This window comes from Struthio camelus, chromosome Z (assembly GCF_040807025.1).
Source record: "Struthio camelus isolate bStrCam1 chromosome Z, bStrCam1.hap1, whole genome shotgun sequence".
Lineage (NCBI taxonomy): Eukaryota > Metazoa > Chordata > Aves > Struthioniformes > Struthionidae > Struthio > Struthio camelus.
In genome coordinates this window covers 30,960,092-30,984,301 of record NC_090982.1, presented here as the reverse complement: position 1 = coordinate 30,984,301, position 24,210 = coordinate 30,960,092, and the positions used below count along the sequence as shown (strand labels likewise).

The 24,210-nt window shown below is 39.2% G+C and overlaps 1 protein-coding gene across 4 annotated transcripts in view; it reads left to right on the top strand.

Annotated features, from left to right (window-relative positions):
* Nucleotides 1-24,210, top strand: part of FRMD3 (FERM domain containing 3) — a 139,834-nt gene that overhangs the window by 64,020 nt on the left and 51,604 nt on the right. For all 4 annotated transcript variants that reach the window (XM_068928263.1, XM_068928262.1, XM_068928261.1 and 1 more), the window contains 2 exons: nucleotides 6,268-6,310; nucleotides 16,068-16,146. In XM_068928263.1, the coding sequence (XP_068784364.1) occupies nucleotides 6,304-6,310; nucleotides 16,068-16,146 (86 nt within the window). In that variant the 5' untranslated portion in view covers nucleotides 6,268-6,303. The remainder of the gene's footprint in view (nucleotides 1-6,267; nucleotides 6,311-16,067; nucleotides 16,147-24,210) is intronic.

Below are 24,210 nucleotides of genomic sequence, written 5' to 3'. Positions count from 1 at the left end.
CCTCTGCTTAACAAAGCTATGTGTATGCGTAATGTCTTGTAAGGCTCTGTACAGCTACAAAAGGAGAGCTCTTTTGTAGTTCTGCAGTCTCTTTGAAGGGGTAGAGCAGAAGCGTTACAGCCCAACACCAGAGTGACTAAGGTTAATTAAAGTTTTAATACTTCTTTACGTATATGAATCTGTACTCTTTTACAGCATTATTACAAAAATGATGTGCATTTGCACAGTCTTGATGTGACCATGCGCAGTGTGTGCGGTTCAGATCATGCTATTTCAAAAAAATGCAGTAGAACTAGAAAAGGAACAGAGAAGGCTATGAGGATGACATAAAATATGAATGTGGATAATTTAGCTGTGAAAGAGGTAATGGAGAGAGAGAGAAGATAAGATATAAAATGGCTTGGAGATGGTGACTAGGGAAAAGGAAAAAATTATTAAGGAATTCTTAAAACACAACTAAAAGGCACCTAACAAAATTACAAAGCAGTTGCTGTAAAGCAGACAAGTACTTTCTTTTTAAATACTGTGCAGTCGTAGAACTGATTGTTGCAAATGCCAGAAAAAAATCAAAAAGTGTTTTCAAAACATAAATGCTTAGGCAGATTGGTGAAAGTCTACAAAGGCTAACAAATTGTAATGGAGGCTGTTGCAAAAAGCCCAGTGGATATAATGGGAATTATTGCTTTGCACTAGTTCTTGCGGTCTTTCTCTAAGTGTTTGCTTCAGGCCTCTTTCAGGGACAGAGTACTGAGCTAAATGGATAGTTGCTTTTACTGGTAGAGGTGTTTTTATGTAATAAGCAAAATTTGAAATCAACGAAGAGTAGAATAAATATACACACACATTTAATTCAGCTTTAATGCTACTAACTGAATTAGTTTGTGTGGAGGTTACAAACCTTGCAAACCAAATCATTGTGCAGGCTATTTTGATAAAGATCAACATGGTTCTTCCATCAATTGTGAAGCTATTGGTTGAGAAAGCTTGGCAGGTCATGCATGCATCAATATGCATGCATGGATTTTAGTGGGGCAGAGGTTATGGATCAGTATTGAACTACATTGACTTACATCACATTTGGAAATCTGTGTAATAAATTCCAGCTCAGAATTATACCACTGCTGCTTCTGCTCCAGTGTTGTTCTTTCTGGACCAGATTCCTTTCCCTGATAGTGATGCACATTGTTTTTCCTTGAACAGCACACTTCCAACCAGGGCCGATGCCCTAATTCTGGGAGCAGCAGGGAGGAACAGCTCCTTTACTTCAACAGAACAATGTTAATATTCTTGTTTTACTAAGAGGTTCTTCAAGGCACAAAAAAATGGTATTAGCCCTTGGGCATAAATACGGAGCCAAATGACAGTAGCGGCTGCGTGACATAGAGTGGGCACGCAATTAATTCCCCTCTCTGACCTCTCCATTAGCTTTGGGTACTGTCACTGTTTTTTGAGTCAAACTTTTGGCAGGCAGCGACCAGGTGGAAGATACTGCCGGGGCTAAAGCAGATTGATTTAGATTTGCTTTTCTGTCAAGACAAAGGGGAGGTATTTATTTTAAAGATTAATATAGGGTTGAGGTTTAAATAAAGTTAACTTTTATTACTTTTCTAGCAGTGTTTCAGTGCATCTCTGCGTTTTCTTGCTATGTTCTTTTCCATAAACAAAAGTCCTCAAATCCAGTCGTTGCCTGGCCATAATATTCCTGTGACATCTGCAAGTTCTTCTAATTCTGTTTCACTGTATGCACATCTGAGCACTTCACTGACTATTGCTTGCTGAAGGTGATTTCAGTATTCACGGTATTTGGCCACTTGTGATTGCCCTTTCATTCCTGCTCCTCTTGCAAACAAGGGGCCTGATTCAAAAGCCTGTTATGTTGAAGGAGGAGGGAGTTTTTTCACCGAGTACATTGGGTTTATGGTCAGGTCCCAAGCACTTGGTTTTGGTCTAGTAGCTCCTTAGGAGCTTAACTTTGTTTTATGCCGATCTAAACCAGGAGTCCACAAGAAGAGGTAAAGGAGATTGGAGCACACATCTTTGAACTGTGGAGTGGCTATGGCTGTTGCCATACAGGGATTATAATTACACCTCACCCATTACAAAGACTATGAGAATACATATTGGACACCGTGTCCTCTTACCTTCTCCTTCTTAATTTAAAACCTATGCCCCTATGCTATACTGAGATGAAACTCAGTCCTGCCTGAGCTTCTCAATGAATTACTTCAATACAGTTTGTGGGCTGAAGTGTCTTTGACAGAAGCACATCAGTGTTTGCAGAGTTAAATAATAAGCTTTCTAAAATGTGGTGTCCTTGTGTGGTGTCCTTGCTCTTCCTGAGCTTTTGCTGTGGAAGCTCGTAACACATCAGCTGCTCAGCATTTGTGGATAAGCAAGCACACACCTGGCCTCACTAATGACTACTCAGTGCCACTTAAATGCTGAGCAGAGGTGAGGACTGTATTTACAAAGTAAAAACTGCTCGAGTTCAAAACACAGCATGGTGACACAGCATGGTGTCTCAATGAAGCCTTAGTCAGAAAGCCTCTAGTTACTGAAGGACAGATCCAGAAGGCAATATTAAGCATATTTTATATCCAAAATTCATTGCTTACTCACCACAGACACTTGAAGCACCAAGACTCACAAGTTATCCCCATGTTTACTCTTCAAGGTCTCTAAGTATCTTTAGCTCTGCCTTCTGCTTCTGTCAGCACTTCTGGGGGACTGTCTGAATACTTACTTGCTACCCAACCTTGCTACCCATTGGGCACAGGAGATTAGAAGTGGGCAGCTCTGAACCTGAATTTCCTGACAGGCTCCTTGGTAATACCTAATAGCTAGATAAGGATCAAAATCTTCTCCTGTCTGTTGGGTAGTGACCATGTTGTTGGCATGCCCTCAAGGAAAAGGGACGCTCAACCTCTGCAGCATTGGCCTGTGATCATTATTTCGGGCCATCATGTATAAAGCTGGGCTGAGGGCACTTGCAAGCTGTATGGGCAACAGCAGTGTGGAATTCATGAGGCCAAAAAAAGCTGGGTAGCATCTTTTTTTTCCTTCTTCTTCTTTTTTCTTTTTGGTTTGCTGGTTTGCACCTTCTCTCCTTCACTGGAAGGAGAGAAGTTCTGAGTTCTAGCCTCTGATTCCAGAGTCGTTTCTGACTACTTTACTTGTTTATTTTATTTGTCTGATGAAGTGCTAGCTTGATGATAGAGAATTTGAAACACCTGAAGTCTTTTTCTACAAGGCAGCATGGCACAGAGTAGAGCAATACTGTAATTTTGGAAATATTTAAATATTTTGGCCTGACAAGCTAACTCAAAGTGAGATGTTAGAGCTTTCTTTTTCAAGTGATGATTTTTATTTTAATTCAGGAAAATTGTAAAACAAATTTTGGTATGGAGAAGAAACCTTTTGCACAGTCAAACCCATTTGGGTTGAAAATTGCTGAAGAAACCCTTGGATGAATTTACAGAGGCCTTAATCTGGTCCTAGCTATAACAGCTAATTAATCTTGGAATAAATATAGCGTGAATACTGGGTAGAACAGGCAAGGCACAGTTATTAATTATTAATAGCTAAGGCTGTAAGGCTGAAAGCTAAGTACTCAGGGGAAAATTTTCTTAAAACTCAAATTGAAATATGCAAACAAATATAGGAATGGCTATTTTCAGAAGTACTAGGTGTTTATCTTCCACTGACACTCATTATTAGGCACGTAATTGTCCTGTCTTTGAAAATCCCCACAAATTATAAAGTAACTGCTCAGTTTTCTAGAAGATTCAGCTGAATTGCCTATGTGTTTGTAATCTTTCACCATCAGAAGGTCACCACAGAAACGTGAGCTTCTAAAAACGGCATATGGGTTCCCTGACCTGGCAGGGAAAATCTAAACTGCTAAATTACTCTGTTTCTTTTCAGTCCATTTTTAACTCTTGAATGTCGAGTCCTAGTGAAACAAGCTTTTGCTTCCAAATACATTAGCTAAATCTGTATTCCTGGGGTTTGATGTGCTGTATGAGGAATATGATCCACATTAGCATAGCCTGTTTTATAGGAAGCTCAGGGATGTTTTTCACTGCTTGCTCAATTCACTTCTAAACTCCCTTAATTGAATAAAAAGGATAGTTGGATTAGTTGTTCTGGCCAGTTTGCCCTTTTTTGTTATTCATATGGTGAATTATAAAGGTTTCATATTTGAAAACTTACTTTTTTTTCTTTGACTTTTTGTTAGAATAGGTGATTGACTTTTTCAGATAGCCATAAAACCTGACCTCGTCTGTGCTGATATTTCAGCCTGGCCTTTTAAAAAGAGGTAGAAGTGTCAAAAAAATGTGATATGTTTCTGCTAGAGGAAAATAGTGGAAAAATATCTCAATTCTCTGTTCTGTGGGAACACTGCAGCATTGCTAACTATCCCAGTTGCTCTTTGCTGCCTGGCTCCTCATCTAGGACCGTCTAGATCCCGGTGGAGAAAGGGTGGGTGTGAGAATATGACAGGAAGAAAAACTTGTATGTCTGAGTGCCTTATATTGGTTTCCTGTCTGTTAATTCATTCTGGATTATATGGCTATCAAGTATTACAAGCCCTAGCAACTTTCTTTAACTACCTTACCGTTTTGTGAACGCTCCCTTCCACTCCTGCACTGTTCTTCAAAGCAAAATAAATATCATATCTCTGTGATCTAAAAAAGAATCAGATGAGCTAGATATTTTTGGTAAGTTGTTGACGCAGACGTTGTTTTTTCAGTTGTTTCTTTCTTTTTTTGCAAAACATCCTGTTCTTTGGTATGAGATATACTGGGGAGAGAGGGAAGAAGAAGAAATGGTATTTTCCTTTTTCAATCTGGGTAGGGGTTTTTTGGGGGTGTGATTTTGGTTTTTTTTTTTTGTTTATTGGGTACCAGGATTCCAAATCAGTCCTTCAGTGATAAGCATGCTTCAAACAAAAACATGCAGCAGTATTGCTATGGTATCTGTACTGTAATCCAGTATTGTCATTAAACATATGCAAGAGTTTCTGAGCAGCCGTGACACAAGCTGTAGATATTTGGATACGTTCTTTCCAAGGTACTTGTTTTGCAAGAAGTTCAGTTCAAGAAAAATAGTTTACAATTAGAGCTGAATTTGACTGAGTTCTTGAGACACCGTTCCTGTTTAAAAAACAGTAATTTTCTGTCACCTATCAACAATTCCTTGGAAATATGTCCCCCTTGCACTTCTCCGTAGTAAAATTACTATATATTATAAGTCAGAATTGTGGCTGTTGTGAGATATTTTAAGTATTAAATGTATTTGTAAAAATGCTAAGATTTCTTTTTGTGGTAGACTGGAGAATTCTTTGAGCTAGAATTAAAAGGGTTAAAAATGAACCCTTTGGTGCAAGGCCTTTCAATGTTGATTATGCTTATTAAAGCTGAACAGTGTGCTTTTTGACCAGCTGCTTCTGCAGCACAAATCTCATTATAGTGTAGAGATTTTTTTGCTTACAGGAAAAATCCTAGTACAAATGCTGCTGGCTGCGGTCAGAAGTGGCACTTGAATATCAGCATGTTCCTCTGTCAATCAAAACATCCTCCTGAATGGTTCAGCTTATTATTTCTGTTAGCAGGAGGCGTGCTAGGGCTCTTCACTAAAATACAAACCACAAACCTAGTTTTTCTTCATAGAAGCATCTGAGTTTATCTGCCGGGAGAAATAAAACATGAAAGTTATCCTTCCATTGTGATTCTTTTCCTGCAAAGTTGTAAACTGACTGCATTCCATACCTCTCTGTTGTACATTACGGAGAAGCGCACCCCTTTCAGGCTCCAGTTCTTAGAAAGATTCTGAGCATATTTTTGAGAGTATAGTAATTACACATGCATTAGTGTTAAAGACTGTACAGGACAACATTAGTGAGCAGAGGTTTTTGAATATTCTGTTTACTTAGTCCAATATGGTCATTTGTCTGGAAAATATGACTAAAGGTTTGAGACTGAAGTGTCTGCGCGTCTGCACAAGCTAATCAGTGGAGCCTGTGTGCTTTAGTATTTGTCTTACCCTGTTGTTTTGACAATGTCTAATAGACAGTGGTTACATCCATTATGTTCATACAGTACAATTACAATGATATAATATTGGAGCATGGAATGGAGGTACTTTTTATAATTTGTGCATGCCCCACTGAAACCGAAATCTTTCTTTTTATTTTTGGTTCCATGTACATCTTCAGGTATGTTGTCTGCTGTGTGTTAACCTCTGATCTCTGTTCTTCCTTTCTAGCACTGGCTTGAGCCCAACAAGTCCATCTTCAAGCAAATGAAATGTAAGTGTTGATAGCTCTTATCTTCAGTCTGGTACCTGATTTTGAAATGGCCAGAGATTTTACTGTGCTTCTCTGCACTTGTTGAGAATATGCTTCATTTATTTCCTGCTACAAAGAGGCCTTTCACATCTTTTCGAGAGTTCTGCAAAAGCCACACTACCCTCATTTCACTGTCATTTCACAACTCTGCACATCAAGAACTTTCCCTTGGGGCTCAAGGCTACAGCCAGGGGCCAGCTGATGTGTGGAGTGACGTGTGTGATAAGGAGACCTGTATGTTCTGGCTCGGTTTTGTAGTAACATGTAATCAGCCATGGGTGGATTGCAATAAAATATGGAGTGTGGCATTTTTATTTTGTTTTGTGTCTCCTCTCCCCTCATTCTCTGCAACCTCCTGGCAGTGCAGAGCATTAGTTTCAGATCATAGTTACAGTCGAATCATAGTTACAGTCGAGTTATCTCAAAGCTAAGTAGTAGTAGTTTAAGTGTTGAGTTCCTGCCACACACAGATGAGCAGAAAATTATAGCCGTTATTACCAAAAAAAAAAAAAAAGGCCTCAAAAAAAAGCTTGTATCGTTTCGATTGCGTTTTTGAGATGTTATGGTCTGGCTTGTCCTTTCTATTAAGTGGGTCACCTGTGAAGACTAGCTCACTAAACAAAACCACCTTGATGCTCAGAAGTTTACATCCAGCAGCTGAAGAGAGCGTTTCTTTGGCAGACTGTGGAGACTTGATTTAGGTCATTGAGAGTAGCTTCTTGTTTTACTAGAAGCTGTTGTCAACCTGCTTAGTTTGTGACATGAAGGAGAATTTTACCCACATGCCTCTTTATATGCATTTGTTTTAGTTTTTTAGGCATGAATACAAGGTGCTTATTGTGTGATAGATAATATATTTATTATTTTAAAATGTGATAAGGCTAAATAAATTATCTAATATGCAAAAACAATCCATGGTATTGGCTGGACTACATGGAATGCTTCAAGAAATTCTTCTATTAATACTGCAATACTACATGTTGCAGGATGTGTTTTATGTGTACTCATATGCATGCACACATATGTCTAGCATGTTAGATAAGAACTGTTATGTTTTGTCTCTAGCTACCTGGAGTATCCTCCAGTAAAAATAAGCAAGAGCAAGAATATCAAGCTAAAACTAAATAGCTCGTCTGCAGTGCTAATGAAGGAAGAAATGGGAGACTAATAATTACAAATTACATTACGTCAAAAGTAGAGCAATGTTTCCTCAAAGTATCCTCTAATCTGCATTTATAGCATCACTTTCCCCCAGCGAAGCATAAGAGCTCATGCTTCTTATTGCATTTTGCATAGCAACATATTCAGCAACTCTACCAATAGATGCTCTGAGAGTGTTTTGATTTATTCAGAACAACTCTGCTTATAGATGTTGCCTAGATGTGATCAATGGTAGGTACTCCCTAAATTACCTAGATTTTGTGATGCGATGGGCTCATCAGAGGACTTGTGTGGCTTTTGTGGTAGGACCCCAGTAAGAACTCTGAGCACTGACAAATAGATTCACAGAAAAAAGCAAAATAAAATGCAGCTAGTATGAGTTTGCTTATCACTGTGAAAAATAATAGATATCCCCCCCCAGTAAAATTTGTTAGCATCCTAAGATATATAGGACTCGGAAATAAATATGTGGTTGGTTTAGTTTTTCATAAGCAAATTCAGTTTAATACCAGTGTAACTTAACTTTATTTTTTGTCACAGATACAGGAATTAAGTCCTTAACCCTTTAAGGGAACAAAACAAGGATATTACATATAGCATCCATGTAAATTATGAATATCTCTTTCTCTCCCACAGGTTTCAGGACACTTTCTATTGAAAGCATTTTGTATCACAAACCTATTGATTTGTTTTTCTAAAAAGTCCTGAATTCCTATACCATATTTGTGTTTTGTCTACAAATATTCAGTTTACTGTGAAAAGGTTTAGACTCAAGTTGGTTTATAAATTACCAATATTCATGTAAAAGCAGCACAATCTCAAGTGACCCAGATGAGGACCGAAGTTAGTAGTAGATGGAAAGAGTGAACACAAAAGCAATAAAGTGACTGGTAAACAGAACATATATTAAAGTGTGTATGATTTCTTGGAGACATAAGACAGAAGATTGTTCACAGTGAGTGTAGGTGGAGGGTTTCTCTTCTTTCTCTGCCTTTTAAGCAATTCAGAAAGCAGTGAAACAATCTGTTTTGTCAGAATGGACGTTTATTTTCTCTGATGCAAGAGTAGGCTGTAGTTAATGATTTTAAATGTTCTTAATTCAGTTGGCCACTGGGATTTAGATAGGATTGTGAAGCACTTGGATTCATGCAGCAAAAATAGAGAAGTGCTTTGTGCTTAATCTCGGCTGTCGTGTGTGGGGGACTTAATTTTCTCTCAGCACAGTAACAAGCTTTTCAGTGTGTTAATTCACAGAGCACAGTGTTGCCAAGTATTCAGAGCAGAAGAGGAAGGCTCAGAATAGTGCTATATTCCAGATTTCAGTAGGTACTAGATTTCATGGTAGCCAGTAATATGTGAATGATTCAGGTATAATCCCAGTATATAGTCATGTTACACAGAGATCCTATTTCAGCAGCTATACATTTTTGCCAGTAAGATAGAGCAGACCTATACAGACTTCAGATCTTCAGACATAAAATGATCTATCATTTTAATTTCTTTAACAATAGCAAAGATTTCTTTAAGTTCCTTTTTAATAGTACTGGGATATGAGACAAAGAATCTTCTAGCGTATTTCATGTTTTGTTATATCTCGTATGAAACCTGATTTAGGTTTGTGTTGGTGCAACATAAGAATGAAGGCATAGCATTTTTTTTGTCTTAGCATTTACTTTTTGGTTTTCCACCCTCACTGAAGTATTGTCTGGGTAATAGCACGATGTGCAAAGTCTGTGCCTCAGTGACTTTTATTGCTAATAATTTATTGTTAATTTCCTGAGAAAGGAAACTTTCTGTTTTAGTCTCCGAGGAGTGTCCTGAACCTTTGCCAGTCTTGTCTGTCGTGGCTGGAAGTCAGTTGGTGGCCAGTAAGTGTAAGCCTCACTATGCTTCACTGTGTGTGTCAGCAGAACTGACTTCCAGTAATGTCTTTTAAAAACTCTCTAAAAGGTTGCCTAAGGTTATTTTCTGTGATAAGTATGCAGCTATCTTGTCTTGTGGGAAATACCCAACTACACGGGTTTTTCTTTTGATGACCTTTAAAATTTCTAAGAAAAGAATATGATATAATGGTGAAAGTGGAAGGGGATAAGTTCTTTTGCCCTGATGTGTGGGAGATCAAAACTTACATGCTTTTTTCACTGTCTTACTTCTCAAATGATCTGAGAGAGTAATGCAAAAAGAATATTCTCCTGTATCAGGCTGTTAGGTTTTGCTAAGATACTTTAATTTCCTTCATCTCTAATGCTGTTATGAAATGTAAAAAGACATGGAATGAACCAGGGAAAACTAATCCAATTGCAGAGATAAGAGCTATTTAAACTTCATAACAGAATATTAAATCTCAACAAACTTGTCATGAATATTGATGTCTCAGTACAGATTAAAAAATAAAAAAAAATTTGACCAAATACGAGATTTGTAAATCTGTACATAGTGAAGACAAGAATTTTGTATGATTCCTTGGGCGCTAAGCTGAATACCCTATGTTCTTCTTCTATAAAGACTTAATCAAACACTAAAACACTTAGAAGCGCTATAACTAGTTGAGGAAAACCTGCCCAGCCCTGTGTTGTACGAAAACTGATTAAGCGCAGTGAGAAAGACCCCACAATTTGAGGTTTATGATAGATTAGGTATCTTTTAGGCAAATATAAAAGCACTAGTTAGCATTCTGTCTGTCTTAAATGTGTTCAGCAAGTGGTATGGATAAAAAGCTGACTTTTTTTCCCTTGCTAAGGGAAAAGGTATATGGAAACAGTAGCACATGTCCTAGGGGTCCCTAAAGATCCTTCTGCAGCTTCAGTGAATGTAAAGACTGGATGCAATGTGTTTTGGATTTGGGTTTTTTTTCTTTTTTTAAAGCATTCTAACTTTTAGTGGGATGATGTAGTTCAGAGAATATGTGGTATCCAAGAATGATGCAGGAATTTTTCTGCCATAGTGCATTCTCAGGACCATGAAGGTAACTTAGATGTCTGCTTTTAGCCTTCAGTGTCCATCTGTATGCTCTGTTCAGTGGAAAAAATAATATTGTCAATGTATCTCCTTAGAGGAGCTAGTGTTTGTGCTGGGTGAGAAGCAGGTTGTTTAAAAACAACCGACCAACATTCCTGAAAGTGGCATATGAGAATCTTATATCCTTCTCCCTCTTCCGTTCGTATTTCTAGAAATTCTGTCAAATTCTTTCACCATTTTAAAAAAAATACTTTTATATATGAGCAAAATGATTGTATAAACGTGTAGTTTTTCTTAGGCTTCTCATTCCCTGTAAGTCTTCAAATACACAGAAGGCTTGAATGATGCAGGGGACCTTGCTTAAAAATATGAGCATGTGAGATTTGTTCCTGTACAGATTAGTATCTGTGCCAAGGGGTGCAACTCCCATAGCCTTCCGTGTTCCAACCAGGATGTTACAGGTTTAGTTTAGCTAAGAATTCCTTACTATTTAGTATACGTAGGATAGCTTGTCTTAGCTAAAGGCAACTAGAATAAATCTTTAAGAAATACAATTGGTTGCCTGGAAACCTTCCACGCCGTGCACATAGTTGTTTCTTGGGGACTAGATCATGGTTTGCTGCAGTCAACAGTTTCAGCATGTTATATCATTCAAGTAGATTTTATTCTTTTGTCTTCATTTTTTACGTGCTGTTAGCACATAAACTGGCAAATTAATAGCCCTGAGGCAGTAGAGTTGCAGCCAGCACAATTCTCTGCATTAAAATCCTTTGAAACGATTATAACTGTGATTCTTTTTAGAAGGACGGCAAAGCCTGTGATGGTAGGAAATTCTGACAAAGCCTTGGGCCCTTCACTACACCAGCTGCTCCTTATCTGACAAATAAAGGACTGCTCTGACAGAAAAGGCTTATAGCTGTTTTAAACCCTATTATATTTAAACAAGTTTTGAGCTGAAGGAATATTCTTTTGAAAATCATGCTCTTTTTTGGGAGGTTTGTTGTTAGTATTTGCACTTCAATGTGGGAGTAATTGGTAGAAAGTAATTCTGATTTTAAGGAATTGGAGGATTGTCTTGTTTGACAGTCTAATTTCTTGGACTGATACAATTCATTGCATGTCTTGCTTTCCACCACAAGACTATAGTGACTGAAAGAATATGAAGTTATCCTGTGTTTTTCTCCTGTGCTGTAAAATCCATGGGCAAAGGGTTGTCAGGGTTATGATTAGAGGCAAGGGTCTGACTGGAGGCCTGGAGGTAGCGGTGTCGTCCAGGGGTCAGTGCTGGGTCCAGTGTTGTTCAACGTATTCCTCAATGACCTGGAGGAAGGCACAGAGTGCACCCTCAGCTAGTTTGCTGATGACACTAAACTGGGAGGAGTGGCTGACACCCCAGAAGGCTGTGCGGCCATTCAGAGGGACCTGGACAGGCTGGAGAGTCGGGCAGAGAACCACCTCAGGAAGTTCAACACAGGCAAGTGCACGGTCCTACGTCTAGGGAGGAACAACCCCATGCCCCCGGACAGGCTGGCAGCTGACCTGCTGGAAAGCGGCTCTGCAGACAAGGACCTGGGAGTCCTGATGGACAACGAGTTGACCACGAGGCAGCAACGTGTCCTTGTGGCCAAGAAGGCCAATGGTCTCCTGGGGTGCGTTAGGCAGAGTGTTGCCAGCAGGCCGAGGGAGGTGAGCCTCCCCTCTGCTCAGCCTTGGCGAGGCCTCACCTGGAGCGCTGTGTCCGGTTCTGGGCTCCCCAGTACGAGAGAGACGTGGCGCCGCTGGAGAGAGTCCAGCGGAGGGCTACAAAGATGATGAGGGGCCTGGAGCATCTCTCCTGTGAGGAAAGGCTGAGGGAGCCGTGCCTCTTCAGCCTGGAGAAGAGAAGACTGAGGGGGGATCTGATCAGTGTGTATAAGTACCTGAAGGGAGGGTGTCAAGAGGCTGGGGCCAGTCTCTTCTCCGTGGAGCCCAGCGGCAGGACAAGAGGCAACGGGCACAAACTGAAACACAGGAAGGTCTGTCTGAACATGAGGCAAAACTTCTTTCCTGTGAAGGTGACAGAGCCCTGGAACAGGTTGCCCAGAGAGGTTGCGGCGTCTCCTTCGCTGGAGATATTCAAAAGCTGTCTGGACACAATCCTGTGCAAGGTGCTTTAGGTGACCCTGCATGAGCAAGGGGGTTGGACTAGATGATCTCCAGAGGTCCCTTCCAACCATGCTACAATTCTGTGAAAGGCCTTAAGTGTTTACATATAGTCAAATGGGGTTTTGGAGGAACATGACGTTTATGCTGATTTTAAAATTAAAGCAAGGAGGAAAGTGGGGAGTTATTTGGGTTTCCTCCCTCCCTTTGCTTTCAAATGCTCATTGTTCATGTCTTTTTTTCTTGTTGGGAAAAAGGAACAGAAAAGACAATCCTCTTTCTTTTTGTGATAAAAGGGTACCTTTTTATCATATACCTCGTGATGAACTGGATAGATGAGATCATGTTCTTTTTAATGTTTCAAATTACAGGTCAGAATTGTGACAACCTTGCAGGTGTTGCTCAGAAAAGACATACATTTAGCAGGCTGCTGCAGCCTTATTTTGTATTCCTTACTGCACTTCTGAGGACTCATATTGCTACAGAAGCTTGAATCTAGGGAAAAGTTTGCAAAGTAGCTTCAAATTACATTAATTAACTGGTTGTCTGGATTCTCTGTATTCTGCGTGTTGGTATACTTCTCCCATCACATTCTGTCCTTCTGCTTGAACTTAACATCAACCTTTTCTATTAACGTAGGCTGTTCTTTCGTGCAGTGCATGTCATCCTTCCCTATGCATACGTGCCCTTGCTATGATACTCTTTACGTGTGGGACAGCTGTTGCTCTCTTACATTTACCACATAATGTCAGAGTTTGGCTCTTCTGCTGTAACTTTTACAGCCTTTTTTTTTTTTTTTAAATAATTTCTTTCTTTGTGGTATGGAAATATTATGCACCAGAACCAAAGTGTCAATCATTTCATTGACATCAAAAGATCAGTGTATTTTTGGGGTCTTGTAGTAGGCACATACTAGCTAGTGTCCTGCAGAGCCGTGTACTAGCTGTTCTTACTACTCTGTTTCTATTGCAAGCATAGACTAGTTCCAAACCTGCCAGGAGCTCTAAAAAGCTCCCTCCCCCCCCCCAAGAAAGAGCTCCAGTTCCTTTAATATAAGTTGGCTTTTCTATCAAGTTTGGTTAGCAGAGCCATATTCTGAAAGTGAAGCTTTTCTGCCTTGCTTAGTTTTTAGAAGGCTGTTAAGAAGAGACAGAGACATTTAAAATGATACACTATCTTCTGCTTTGCCCAGGCAGAGTGACTTCTCAGGACATCTCTAAATGATTGTTTTACTTGGTTGTTTGCTGGTACATTGAATTCAGTTTACCTTCTAGTTTGCCCTGACTGAGCACCTGGAAGACATAACAATTTGCTGTTTTGCAACCTATTTCCAGTCACTTTAAGAAAATGCTGTGATCGCGCTTAAGAGGCCAAAGTCCATAGAAAGCATTCTGATTTTCTCCTAGCTTTTGAAGAAATGGCCTTGTTCAGATTTAATTTACCTGAATGTTCAAACCAGGACTCGACGACAGTTAAGACTTAATTCTTTTTCTTGCTTATTCCTCTTATTTATTTCTATTTGTTATTATTCCTTTCTTATTTCTGTATTTTTTCTGTATTTGTGTTTTTCACATCTCCGTCCCCTTCTCTTCTGACATTTCTCCTTGTGTCTGAAATGAGTAGTTATGGAAATGAGGAAAAAAAGGAGAAATCAACAGTTCTTTATTGAGGCTGACCTTAATTAAAAAGTGCAACATGAAGTCTTGAGAGGGAAAAATATTTCTTCATCTGGAAAAACAGTCAAACACTCCAAAGGATAACGATCATAACAAAAAATGTAATGCATTTTTATTTTCTGTTGCTTTTGTACATCACATGGAATTATGTGATATCCAAAGATGCATTCGAGGAAAACTGCAGCATACAGGTATATGCTGCAGTCAAAGTAGCTTCAAGAATTTCACAATTGTGGAACTAATTTCCGTACACAATTTCCATAAGCCTAATAAGCTAATAAGCTTGAGAAGATGCTATAGTAAAATGTTCCAGTAGCTTAGTAATTACTGTTCTGGATTACATTCACTTAAATATAATTCTCTGGTCCAACTATTTCCTTCTGCCTTTGGCCGCTGTAATTTCCTTTTGCCCTTCTCTCCTGATTTTCCTTCTTCTCTTATCTGAAAAGTGCCATCTCTTTAAAATTTAGAAAAGTTAGGTTGACTGTGTGCCCACATTAAAACGAAGGAACTTTTAAAGCTAGCTAGAATATTATAGAACTATACATTACTATGACTTAAATTTGCACAGATGCTTTCCTTAAAAAAAACAAAAAAAAACAAAAAAAACCCCCTCTTGTTAAAACTAAGGGTCTATAGACTAAGGGTCTCCACTTTTCCTCTTTTTGTCCATCTGAGGATAGCTACATTGGTAAACTTTGGTACAGAGGATCCTCACAGTAGTTACTGTATGAAGGTCCTTCTTGCTTTGATAGCTGTTCTGCCTTTCCTTTTGCTCTGTCCTTACTCTCTATCACGTTGTTACCAGCACACCTGACGTTTACAGTGGCTTAGGTGTTCTTTCTTTAGGTGTTCTTTCCCCACACTGTTTACTTTTTAAAGATGCAATATTTTCTTAAATTCTAATTTGTAATTGGAACATAAAACATGAAAATTATCAGGCTACAGATGGCCCTGAGGGCTCCGTTTACATGCACGCCACGTCTGACATGTCATTCTGAAATCTTCTGCGTGATTTTCACACTGCTTTTATCCTAACATGATTATCACAAGATTCCTCTTTGATCCGAATAATAGTCTTTGATTTCCTCTCATCCTTTCTGTAATCACTGAAAGATCGGTGGCCTAGGATCAGATAATATCTTGAATGCTGTCACAATAGTGGGGTGTAAAGTTGTGTGCGGTAGTGTAGAACTCATTCTATTGTTGCATGTTGTTGATTTTTTTTGAGAAGTGAAATTATATTACTTATTTAAGGCCCAGAATTGCTACCTTCCTCAGGAAATAGATAACACAATCTAACTAAATATCGGAAACAAAAACAGTTTTATTGTGCTCCGGTTGCATTAGCCAAATTTAATGATTGATTTGTTCCATTTTGTAGTCTAGGCATTATCATTACCAGGAATAAGAAGTGTACATAACAACTTTGCACTTCACTGGGACAAGATGCAGCTGCTTCCTGTATATCAATTAGAACAAAATAAAACAAGCCCAAAAACTAAACCAGCAACCCAAATATGTTTTGTGCAATAAAACCTGTGAGGTGCAAAGCTGTGTGTAAATTGATTTGCATAGCTTGTCTGTATTTTGCATGTGCTCTGGTGTCTTTGTCCTAAGTTTTCATTTCTTTTTGTGTGCATATAAAATATATCTTGGTTTTGTTCAAGTCATTGCCTGGTGCTTGATCATCACTCAGGCTGCTTTGTAAGACTCTTGGAGGCCGCTCTTTTTAGTGTTGGTTGTTAATGTTCTCATATATTTTCTTTATAATGTTTCAGCTCATCCACCATACACCATGTGCTTTAGAGTGAAATTCTACCCACATGAACCCTTGAAGATTAAGGAAGAGCTCACCAGGTATTTTTTTTTTTGTCTGTGCATTTAATATACACTGTTAACAAGTTCAAAATAAGACAGGTAGTTGCGTAGGGTAGGGTTTTCATTGTAAAGTGCTATAGCAGTACATTTGCACTATTTATAGCTTTTATGCTTAATGTGATACCTGTGGCATTCTAAGTACGGTTTAAGGGGACTTTTCTATAACGTACAAAGGAATAGTTTTGCTGTTGGGGCACTCTTGGAAAGAGATGCAATGGTCAAAAGATTGTGCAAGGACTATCCTGCGTCTTCCACTGACAGACATTTTGGTCTTCCTCTTGTATTTAGGTTTTCTCTTTTTGTAAAATGTAATTGTGAAGTTTAATTCAGTAATGGTCCTAACTCTGTAATAAGGAACATGAATAGCCTCTCTGAATTTGCTTTTGTGCGTGTGTCTTTAGGACCAGGATAAGCACTGGTAGACTCCCTTTAGAAAATTGATGTACAGGTGCAATGTAATTATAGTGCAAAAGCATAGCTATGATAGAGGTTCAAGAATCTTGCTGCTTACCTGATAAACTTCCAGCAAATGCTTTGAAAAACACACCTATGCAATAGATCAATCATACTTAATAGATGGGAGTTTTGTCCTCTCTAGTAGCCATTGTGAATGCTCTATTGCTCTGGGTATTTTCAAGAAATACCCATAAAAAAATGTACTCAGGAAAAAAATGTTGGAAGGTAACAGCTTTTTTGACCTCTGCAGCAGCCGTGCTATGCGGGACTGCGTGTATGCCTTTCCACGTTGCTTATCAGCAAATCATGCTGCTGACTGATAATTGCACGTTGCAGAAGCACTGAGCACTTCAGCACTTTATTGACACTTTCTCCAAGGTCTGCAAATTTTTATGCTCGTGAGTCACTTTGTGAATGGGAGAGGTCCCCTTTTCACTGGTCTCATACTGCAAGTTTCAGTAACAGCTTGCATTCTGCTAAATGGTACGTTTGTTTGTATCTTGTATAGAGCAGGTGGAACATGCTGTTGGTATTATGGCTGTTTATCTTGGGTAAAATATTAAAACTGTTTAGCTGAGTTGAACAGGTTGTAAACCAGAAAGTCAAAGGATTTTCATTATTTGTTAGTAATTGTCCTTGGATGAACATTTTACTTTCTCTGAGCTTGGTATAGACCTTCCCTGTTCAAGAGGCTTGATTAGTTGATTTTTTTTCTTTTCCTTTCTTTTCTTTTTTTTTTTTTTTGAAGTACTTGGAAACCCTCCCTGAAGTTTTGTCCAAAAGCAAAGCACCCAGAATCAACTCGTTGAAGTGTATTGTGCTGTCAGTATGTTTTAAGCTTTGCTGAAACATTTGAAATTAGTTTTAAAGTCAAGCTGCTGTTTGAAAAATATTTTATATTCATTCGTTTAAAGGTAATGGAAGACTGTAAAAGGGAGAAATAATCCCATTTCACTTGTTTGCCTTGTGCACATGGCAGCATTTTATATACGATCAACTTTACCATTTTCCCCCATGCTGCTATTTGGGGAGCTTTGCTTGGTGTGTGCATGTGCACAGATCGTCTTATACTACAACAAAGTATGGGAAGTGCTCTTGAAATAAGCAAGTGAAACACAAAGTGTTATAACTCGGCTCTGAAGATTTGCTTCACTGTCTAAGGCAGAGGGTCAGACTAAAGGTGACACTCTAAATTGCCTTAAATTATATTTTTTTTCTTGAATTGCAATGATTGTTGAAATTAAAGAATAAAAAGGTTCTCTAGTATCTGGCCAAGGGTAATCTTGAAACCTTGACATCTGGCAGTTAGGGTCTTTTTATTTTGTTTTTTGATTCTACTGTATTAACTGGACAGTCACACTTGTTGCGGTATATGCTTAAGATTGAAAAGAAATGAATAGTGTTAAGTCACCCTTTGACTTAAAAGCCATCTGTACTTCACCTCTGTGTGTGCAGTCAGCTGAGTCACAGTCATAGTACTCTGCATTTCTAATAGTAACAGTGCCTAAACGTGTTACAGTGTTCTCTTGCTGGGTAAATACCTAGTGGGTGTCTGTGGTCTCCATTTAGATAATGAAATTAAGATATAGTGAGACTTGTGCTGTAACATTGTGCTACTACTGCTTGGTTCAAAATATTAGTTAACCCTGTGTTAAATCCCTCTATATGGATGATAGTCAGTGCAGTCTTTGTAAAAGCTTCATGGGAATAAATCTTTAATGAAGTACCTTGGAGACTTAGAGATGTGCAGATACTCAGAGGAGCTGTTTTACTTTCTCTTCTATAGCAATATCTGATGGAAAAAGATCACACATTCAATTTTTGAAGCTGTGTGTGGGGTGGTTAAATTGTTTAATTTCTTGAAAAATAGTATAAAATGGAGAGGAATAGTACTCTGGATTTAGACATCACTTTCAGGAGGAGAGCTGAGCATTTGCCACCTCAAATTACTGTTGTTGCATCTCTGTTCTACCTTCGGCAGAATGGACCTTGAGCTAGTCTGTTGTTTTACAGCTGGAACTATTTTCAGGAAATTAAGATAGCAAATGACCTAGCTGGAGTCATCCTTGGCTACTGTGTCAGAGGGAAAAAAATCAGAATCCAAAAATTTATGCACACCACATGATCAGAGGCCTTGTATCAGGAATCCCTTGGGCAAAATGACTGAGCCACTCACTTTCCTGTCATTGCATTTAGTTCCACTGTTAGGGAAGTGTGTGAAGATTGTCAGTCATATCATACCATGTTCTAACCATTTGCTTTCATGTTCCCTCTTCTTAATTAATACTGGTTTCTCTAGCTATGTTTTTGAAATAAAATCTGTGCCTGCCTCTGGATGATGGAGATTTTGAGATACTATTTCCTACATAGAAATTGTGGACTCAAGATAAAATTTCAGTGTATCCCTACAGAAGCAGGCTCCTTCTGTGTGATCCTTGCCTGCTGCTTTTTTCTAGATTTTGCTAATGTTAAGATTCAGATTCACAGTATAATTTCTTCGGCCGTGGGGATTGTGACTTCAAGCTTTCTAGTTGTTGTAACAACTGACTGTTTGAACACCTGTATGTCAAAAAAACCCTAAATCTTGCTGCAATTAAATGTGTAAGAGATGGATGCTCCATCTCTTTATCTTGTGTCAACATGGATTTAGAAGGTCTGCTCTTATTTTTATAAATTCCGCTCCTCAGAGGGGCAGTGAGGCCATATGTGTTTGAAACCAGTTTGAGGAGGACTAAAGACACATTTTTCTTTTAAATGCCTTTTTAAAGAGCTTTGTGATGAGAAAATGGCAAGGATATAACTTTGCTCAAATGAGTGGACATCTAACTTTATTTCAGGTAACTCAGCAGATTACAACACATACAGTGAATGTGGTTTTTTTTTTTTTTTTTAACAGGTTGTGTAGTCATTTAAACGGAGAATCAACCTTAGTGATAGTGTTCTATAGTATGGCCATGGCCACTCCGAGAGTGACTTCTATTTCGTATGCAGTGTCTGTAGGGTGTCAGCGTTTTTGATTTTTGTATGTATGGCTTTGTAGATCAGATAATCTGGCAGTTTTGTAGGCTGTGTGAAGTTAGAACAAAGTACTTCACTTTTGGAAAGCAGCATTTATGTGGCTTCACTGAGCATACCTCCTGACAGTAATAACTGCTAGTTTTTAATCAGGCAATAGCCAGCATAGTAAGCAGATCCTCACATTTCCCTTGATCCCTGCCATGCATACCTGTAAAGCATAATTTCAGGGTTTTTTTTTTTTCCATTAAATTAAACAACTGCTCTGCAACCTGTTTTCTGGTTGACTTTCCACTGGGTTGTGGTGGAAGCCTTGAAGACATACACTTTCAGTATTGCTGCTAATTTTATTTTTCTTTGTCTTTCACTGTGGTGTATTCCAGTTGTTTTTCCACAGAGCATGACAGGCTTGGGGGGGAGAGTGGTTTGTTTTTAGCCCGGTGCCTGGAAACGCATGCCGAAAAACTGATGGATATTCCAGAGTTCACTGTAATGGTCAAGATTATTCTACTGACATGCAAAGATAGAAAATTGCTGTGAAGGAGGCTGTAACAGTGGTAATCACCCGATCCGCTGTGTGTGCAGTGTCCTAGTAACCTTTCTGCAAAGCACAGATTCTTTCGCTCTCTGTGGCTCTTTGCAGTTTTTTTGACCACTGGTCATGGCCATGGGAGGGTCTACAGGCACTGAAGTGTGAGAGATTGCATGTGAGCAGAATGGGAACGTTAATGGATGGATTCAAAGACTGGTCACACTTGGGCAGAGGTTTTACTATGCTATTTCTCTTCAGTGTTTTTATTTAGGTAATGAAAAAGTCAGGGTTTGTTCTTTGTTATGGAATAATGCAGCAGAGGGCCTTGTGGCTTTTTATGTCCACATCCCTACATCTTGCCATGTACATATTATTAAAATGAGCAAATCTAAAGACATTCATGGGCCCAAAGGGAAATTCTGAAGTGCTGTAGATAATACTGAATCAGCAGTAATCCATGATTACTGCAGAGAAAACTGAGCCCCTGAGAGGTATGGCTGAGTAACTGGAGATATTAACCAAAGATGGTTTATTCCAGCTAGCCTTCATCTGGTACTTTTTTCCTAATCTGTATGTTAGAAGCAGATCTTGAATCATTGGGTTGTCATGAAACAATGTACTTTGCTCTCAGAAAAGCCCCTGAAAAAATACTTAGCTGAAAATCATATAAGATTACAAAGGCTTGCGGTGTGTAAACACAGCACAATTAAAGAGGTCTGAGTGAGCTAGCTTGGGTGAGGAAGAATAATACAGGCACATGCGTATGCTGCTTGACTAGACCTGTCTCAGCCAGCTCTACCCACTGTTCCCTTGTGCTGTAAGATCCTGGTGCTTTTCCCTCTGGAAGAGCGTGGGCGGCTAGTTGAGGCCAGTGGTGCTCTTTTTGGTGGTTACCCTTTTACCAGAACATACCAAACCGTTTATTGGCAAGCCTAAAAGAAGATTTAAGACTGCTTCATTTGAAGTACTTTAGCCAACAACTCAACTCCATTTTAAAAATTTCATTTCTCTGTGTAAAACTGAGAGCCTTGTCATCCCTTCCACAGGAACAGTTTACTTTGTTAAGGGTTCGCAAACGCCTGAGCCAGACGATGTCACCTACTATCCAAAACAAAGCTGCAGTCTGCCCCTTAACTTTCTTTTATTGTCTTTATATTCATTGTACTTTCATTGTGTTTGATTCCTTGAGTTACAACTTCTTTTCACGCATTATATAGAAAGGGAGGTTTTGTGTGCTTGTTAGCACAAGAGACAGTCATGCACTTGCTCAAATAAGTTAACAAAGCAATCCTACTATTGAAAGGGGTGAGATTTCAGGTAGCCTAGGCATAGCTTTAAAAAACCACACTGCTTTTGCTTCAGATTTGGAAGATGATACAGCTGTAGAGCAGCATTGGCTGAAGTGCAGTTTTTGCATTCCTCTGAAGCGGTCAGTCCGACTAGAATTATTGTCATCAAATCACTCTAATGCAGGTGTAGCATTAAAGAGAATTTGGCTTCAGCCTGCCATAGGTGATTCTGCATTTTACCAGTCTTACACCTTTCAATTAGAAGAGACTGTCTCTTCTGCTTTTTTGGAGTTAGGTGTTTGTGAGTGGGTCATACAGTTGTCCCTCCTTTCTAGGTAAGAGAAATAGTTATTTTCTTGTATTTGAAAAGGTCGTGTTTTGAAGTCATCATGGCTAATGTCTGTAGAGCCTGCTCTGCTGGAATTTCGTTTATGACTGATGAGGTGGATTGAAGGGGCAGCTGCCGTATTAACATCACTGTCACATGCTTATTACCGTATGTGTCTATTTTACAAATACTGTGGATGGCTTAAACCATCCTGGTATGGACAAAACTCATTTTTCCCAGAAAAAAACAAGAAAACCAAATAGATGATCCTCCTCACCCCAGTTCACTAGAACTCAGGTTTCTTGAATTTTATATTAAAGATTTTTGACAGGTACATTCTTGCCTGTTCATTTTTAGTGTTGGTTTCTGGATCTGTTACTCATGAATCTATCTAATACGTGGGCTTTTTTTTCATTTATTTGTTGTTAACTTAATGGTACCGTTGGTCTTTACCACCTCGTGTGGCAGTTCGTTCACTAACTGCTGTGTAAAGAAGTACTTTCTTTTATCTGTCTTAAACAATTTCCTACTAATTTCACTGAGTTCCCCGTGGCTATAGTATTGCAAGATTCATTGGATAACAGCGCTGCGTTCACCTTTTCTGCTGCCTTCATGATTTTCTAAACCTTACTCTTACTCCCCCTAAGGTGCCTTCTCTCCATGCTGAAGTCTTGTCCTTGGAAAGAAGGCTCCATCCTCCCACTCATTTTAAGTTCCTCATCTGTTCAGCAAGTTCAGCTATGTCCTTCTTAGGATGCAAAGACTGGAACTAGGCACAGCACTCAAGGCATGAAGATTACACTGAGTCTTTGAATACTCTCCAGATGCCCCTGTCTTGTTCTCAGTATGCTTCCTGATGACGCCCAACATTTTATTGACTTTTTTGGCTGCTGCTGCACATTGAGTGGATGATTTCAGTGAACTGTTTGTGATGACTCCAAGATCAATCAACCGTGTGTTGTTATCGTATATCTAATAAAATTATAGCTTTTCGTTATTGTATAAGACCAAAATACTTTGCAAATATTAATAAGTGGACAAGTAATTTATTTTTAGGGAAATAGTATTATCTTAATTATCTGGATGGCACTGTAAAGCACAGAAAAGAAGTTTTTCTTTGTGGTATTAAGTATTAATATGTAGTAGTGAGTGTTTCAGTTAGGTTCCTAGCCTTTGGCAAGAACTAGTGTTCCTGCAGTATAATCCCTGCTACCTACCGAAGAAGCCAGACTGCAGACAGTAGCAGGATAATGTACATAAGGAGCTCAAATTCTGCTGGGTGGTGGGGAGCACAGGCGTCCAGGGGATGAATGGCATGATCTGGGAATATTGTAAACCTGGGCATTTGCGCTCTGCTGCTCTGCACCTGAGTATGCAGACTAGCAGGGGAAAGAGCAGCACAGTGGAAGTCAGTCTCCATGCTGAGATAAAATTTCTTGACACATTCCTGGATTTCTTAGTGCAACCATGTCTGTCAGCTGGGAGAGCTTCAGAATAATGTTGGGAGAAATGCTTGTTATGGGAATAAAACAAGCAGTTGCTGCATGGACCAGCCACAAATTTTAGCTATAGAAAAGCTTTCTTGCCTCAATGAACATCTTAATAATTGATAGTTAAAGAGTTGGAAACACGATCTCTGGGGTTTACAAAATCTGCTTGAAAACGAGCATGGATATTGCAGACCATCCATCCATCAGCAGCTGTGTGAAGGAGCTGGCTGACCTGGTATTGTTCAAGTCATCTCTATTGCAAATAGGTAGTAGATGGAAGTGAGATTATTCCAATGACAGAGGTTTGTGACTGTAAGGGGTGGAAGCCTAGGCTATAGAACATTTACTAGCTTGCTAGTAAGCTTGAGTGCTTAGACAGGGCTGTGAAACAGGCAATAATATCATGCTGGAGCTTGGAAAAACATAGATATGATGGAAGGACACAAGAAACAGCAAAATCAGATCTGTTCCTCTAAGTTATTTCTGTAAACGTAGGCAATTTTAAGTATCTGCATAAACCTCGCTGAAGTAGTCAGTGGTCAGATATGCATTTGAAGGTCTTTACTGACCTGCATCCCAAATTCTTTCCTCAGGATTATAGGAAGTGTCTGAGGTTAAGCCAACTCTTTTACAAAGCTTACAGTTTTGGTGTCCAGTCTAAGCTGTGTATATCCCCGTCACTTGAAAGAACTCCCTAACATCCTAGTTTTGTTCCAGCCCTACTTCCTTTGCCTAAGGAAGATGAACTGAATCACATGCAATTGGCTGTGCGGGTGGTCTCTGAAAAAAAGACATTTAGACTCTGATTCTGATCTGCACGGGCATCCATCTGCCCTTCTGAAAAGATCAAGTGCCTCCCTTGTGTCCCAGCCAACAGTTTCTTCAGTCTCCACTGTGAAGTGAGTGCTGTGCCTCTTTTTCACTTGACTGCTG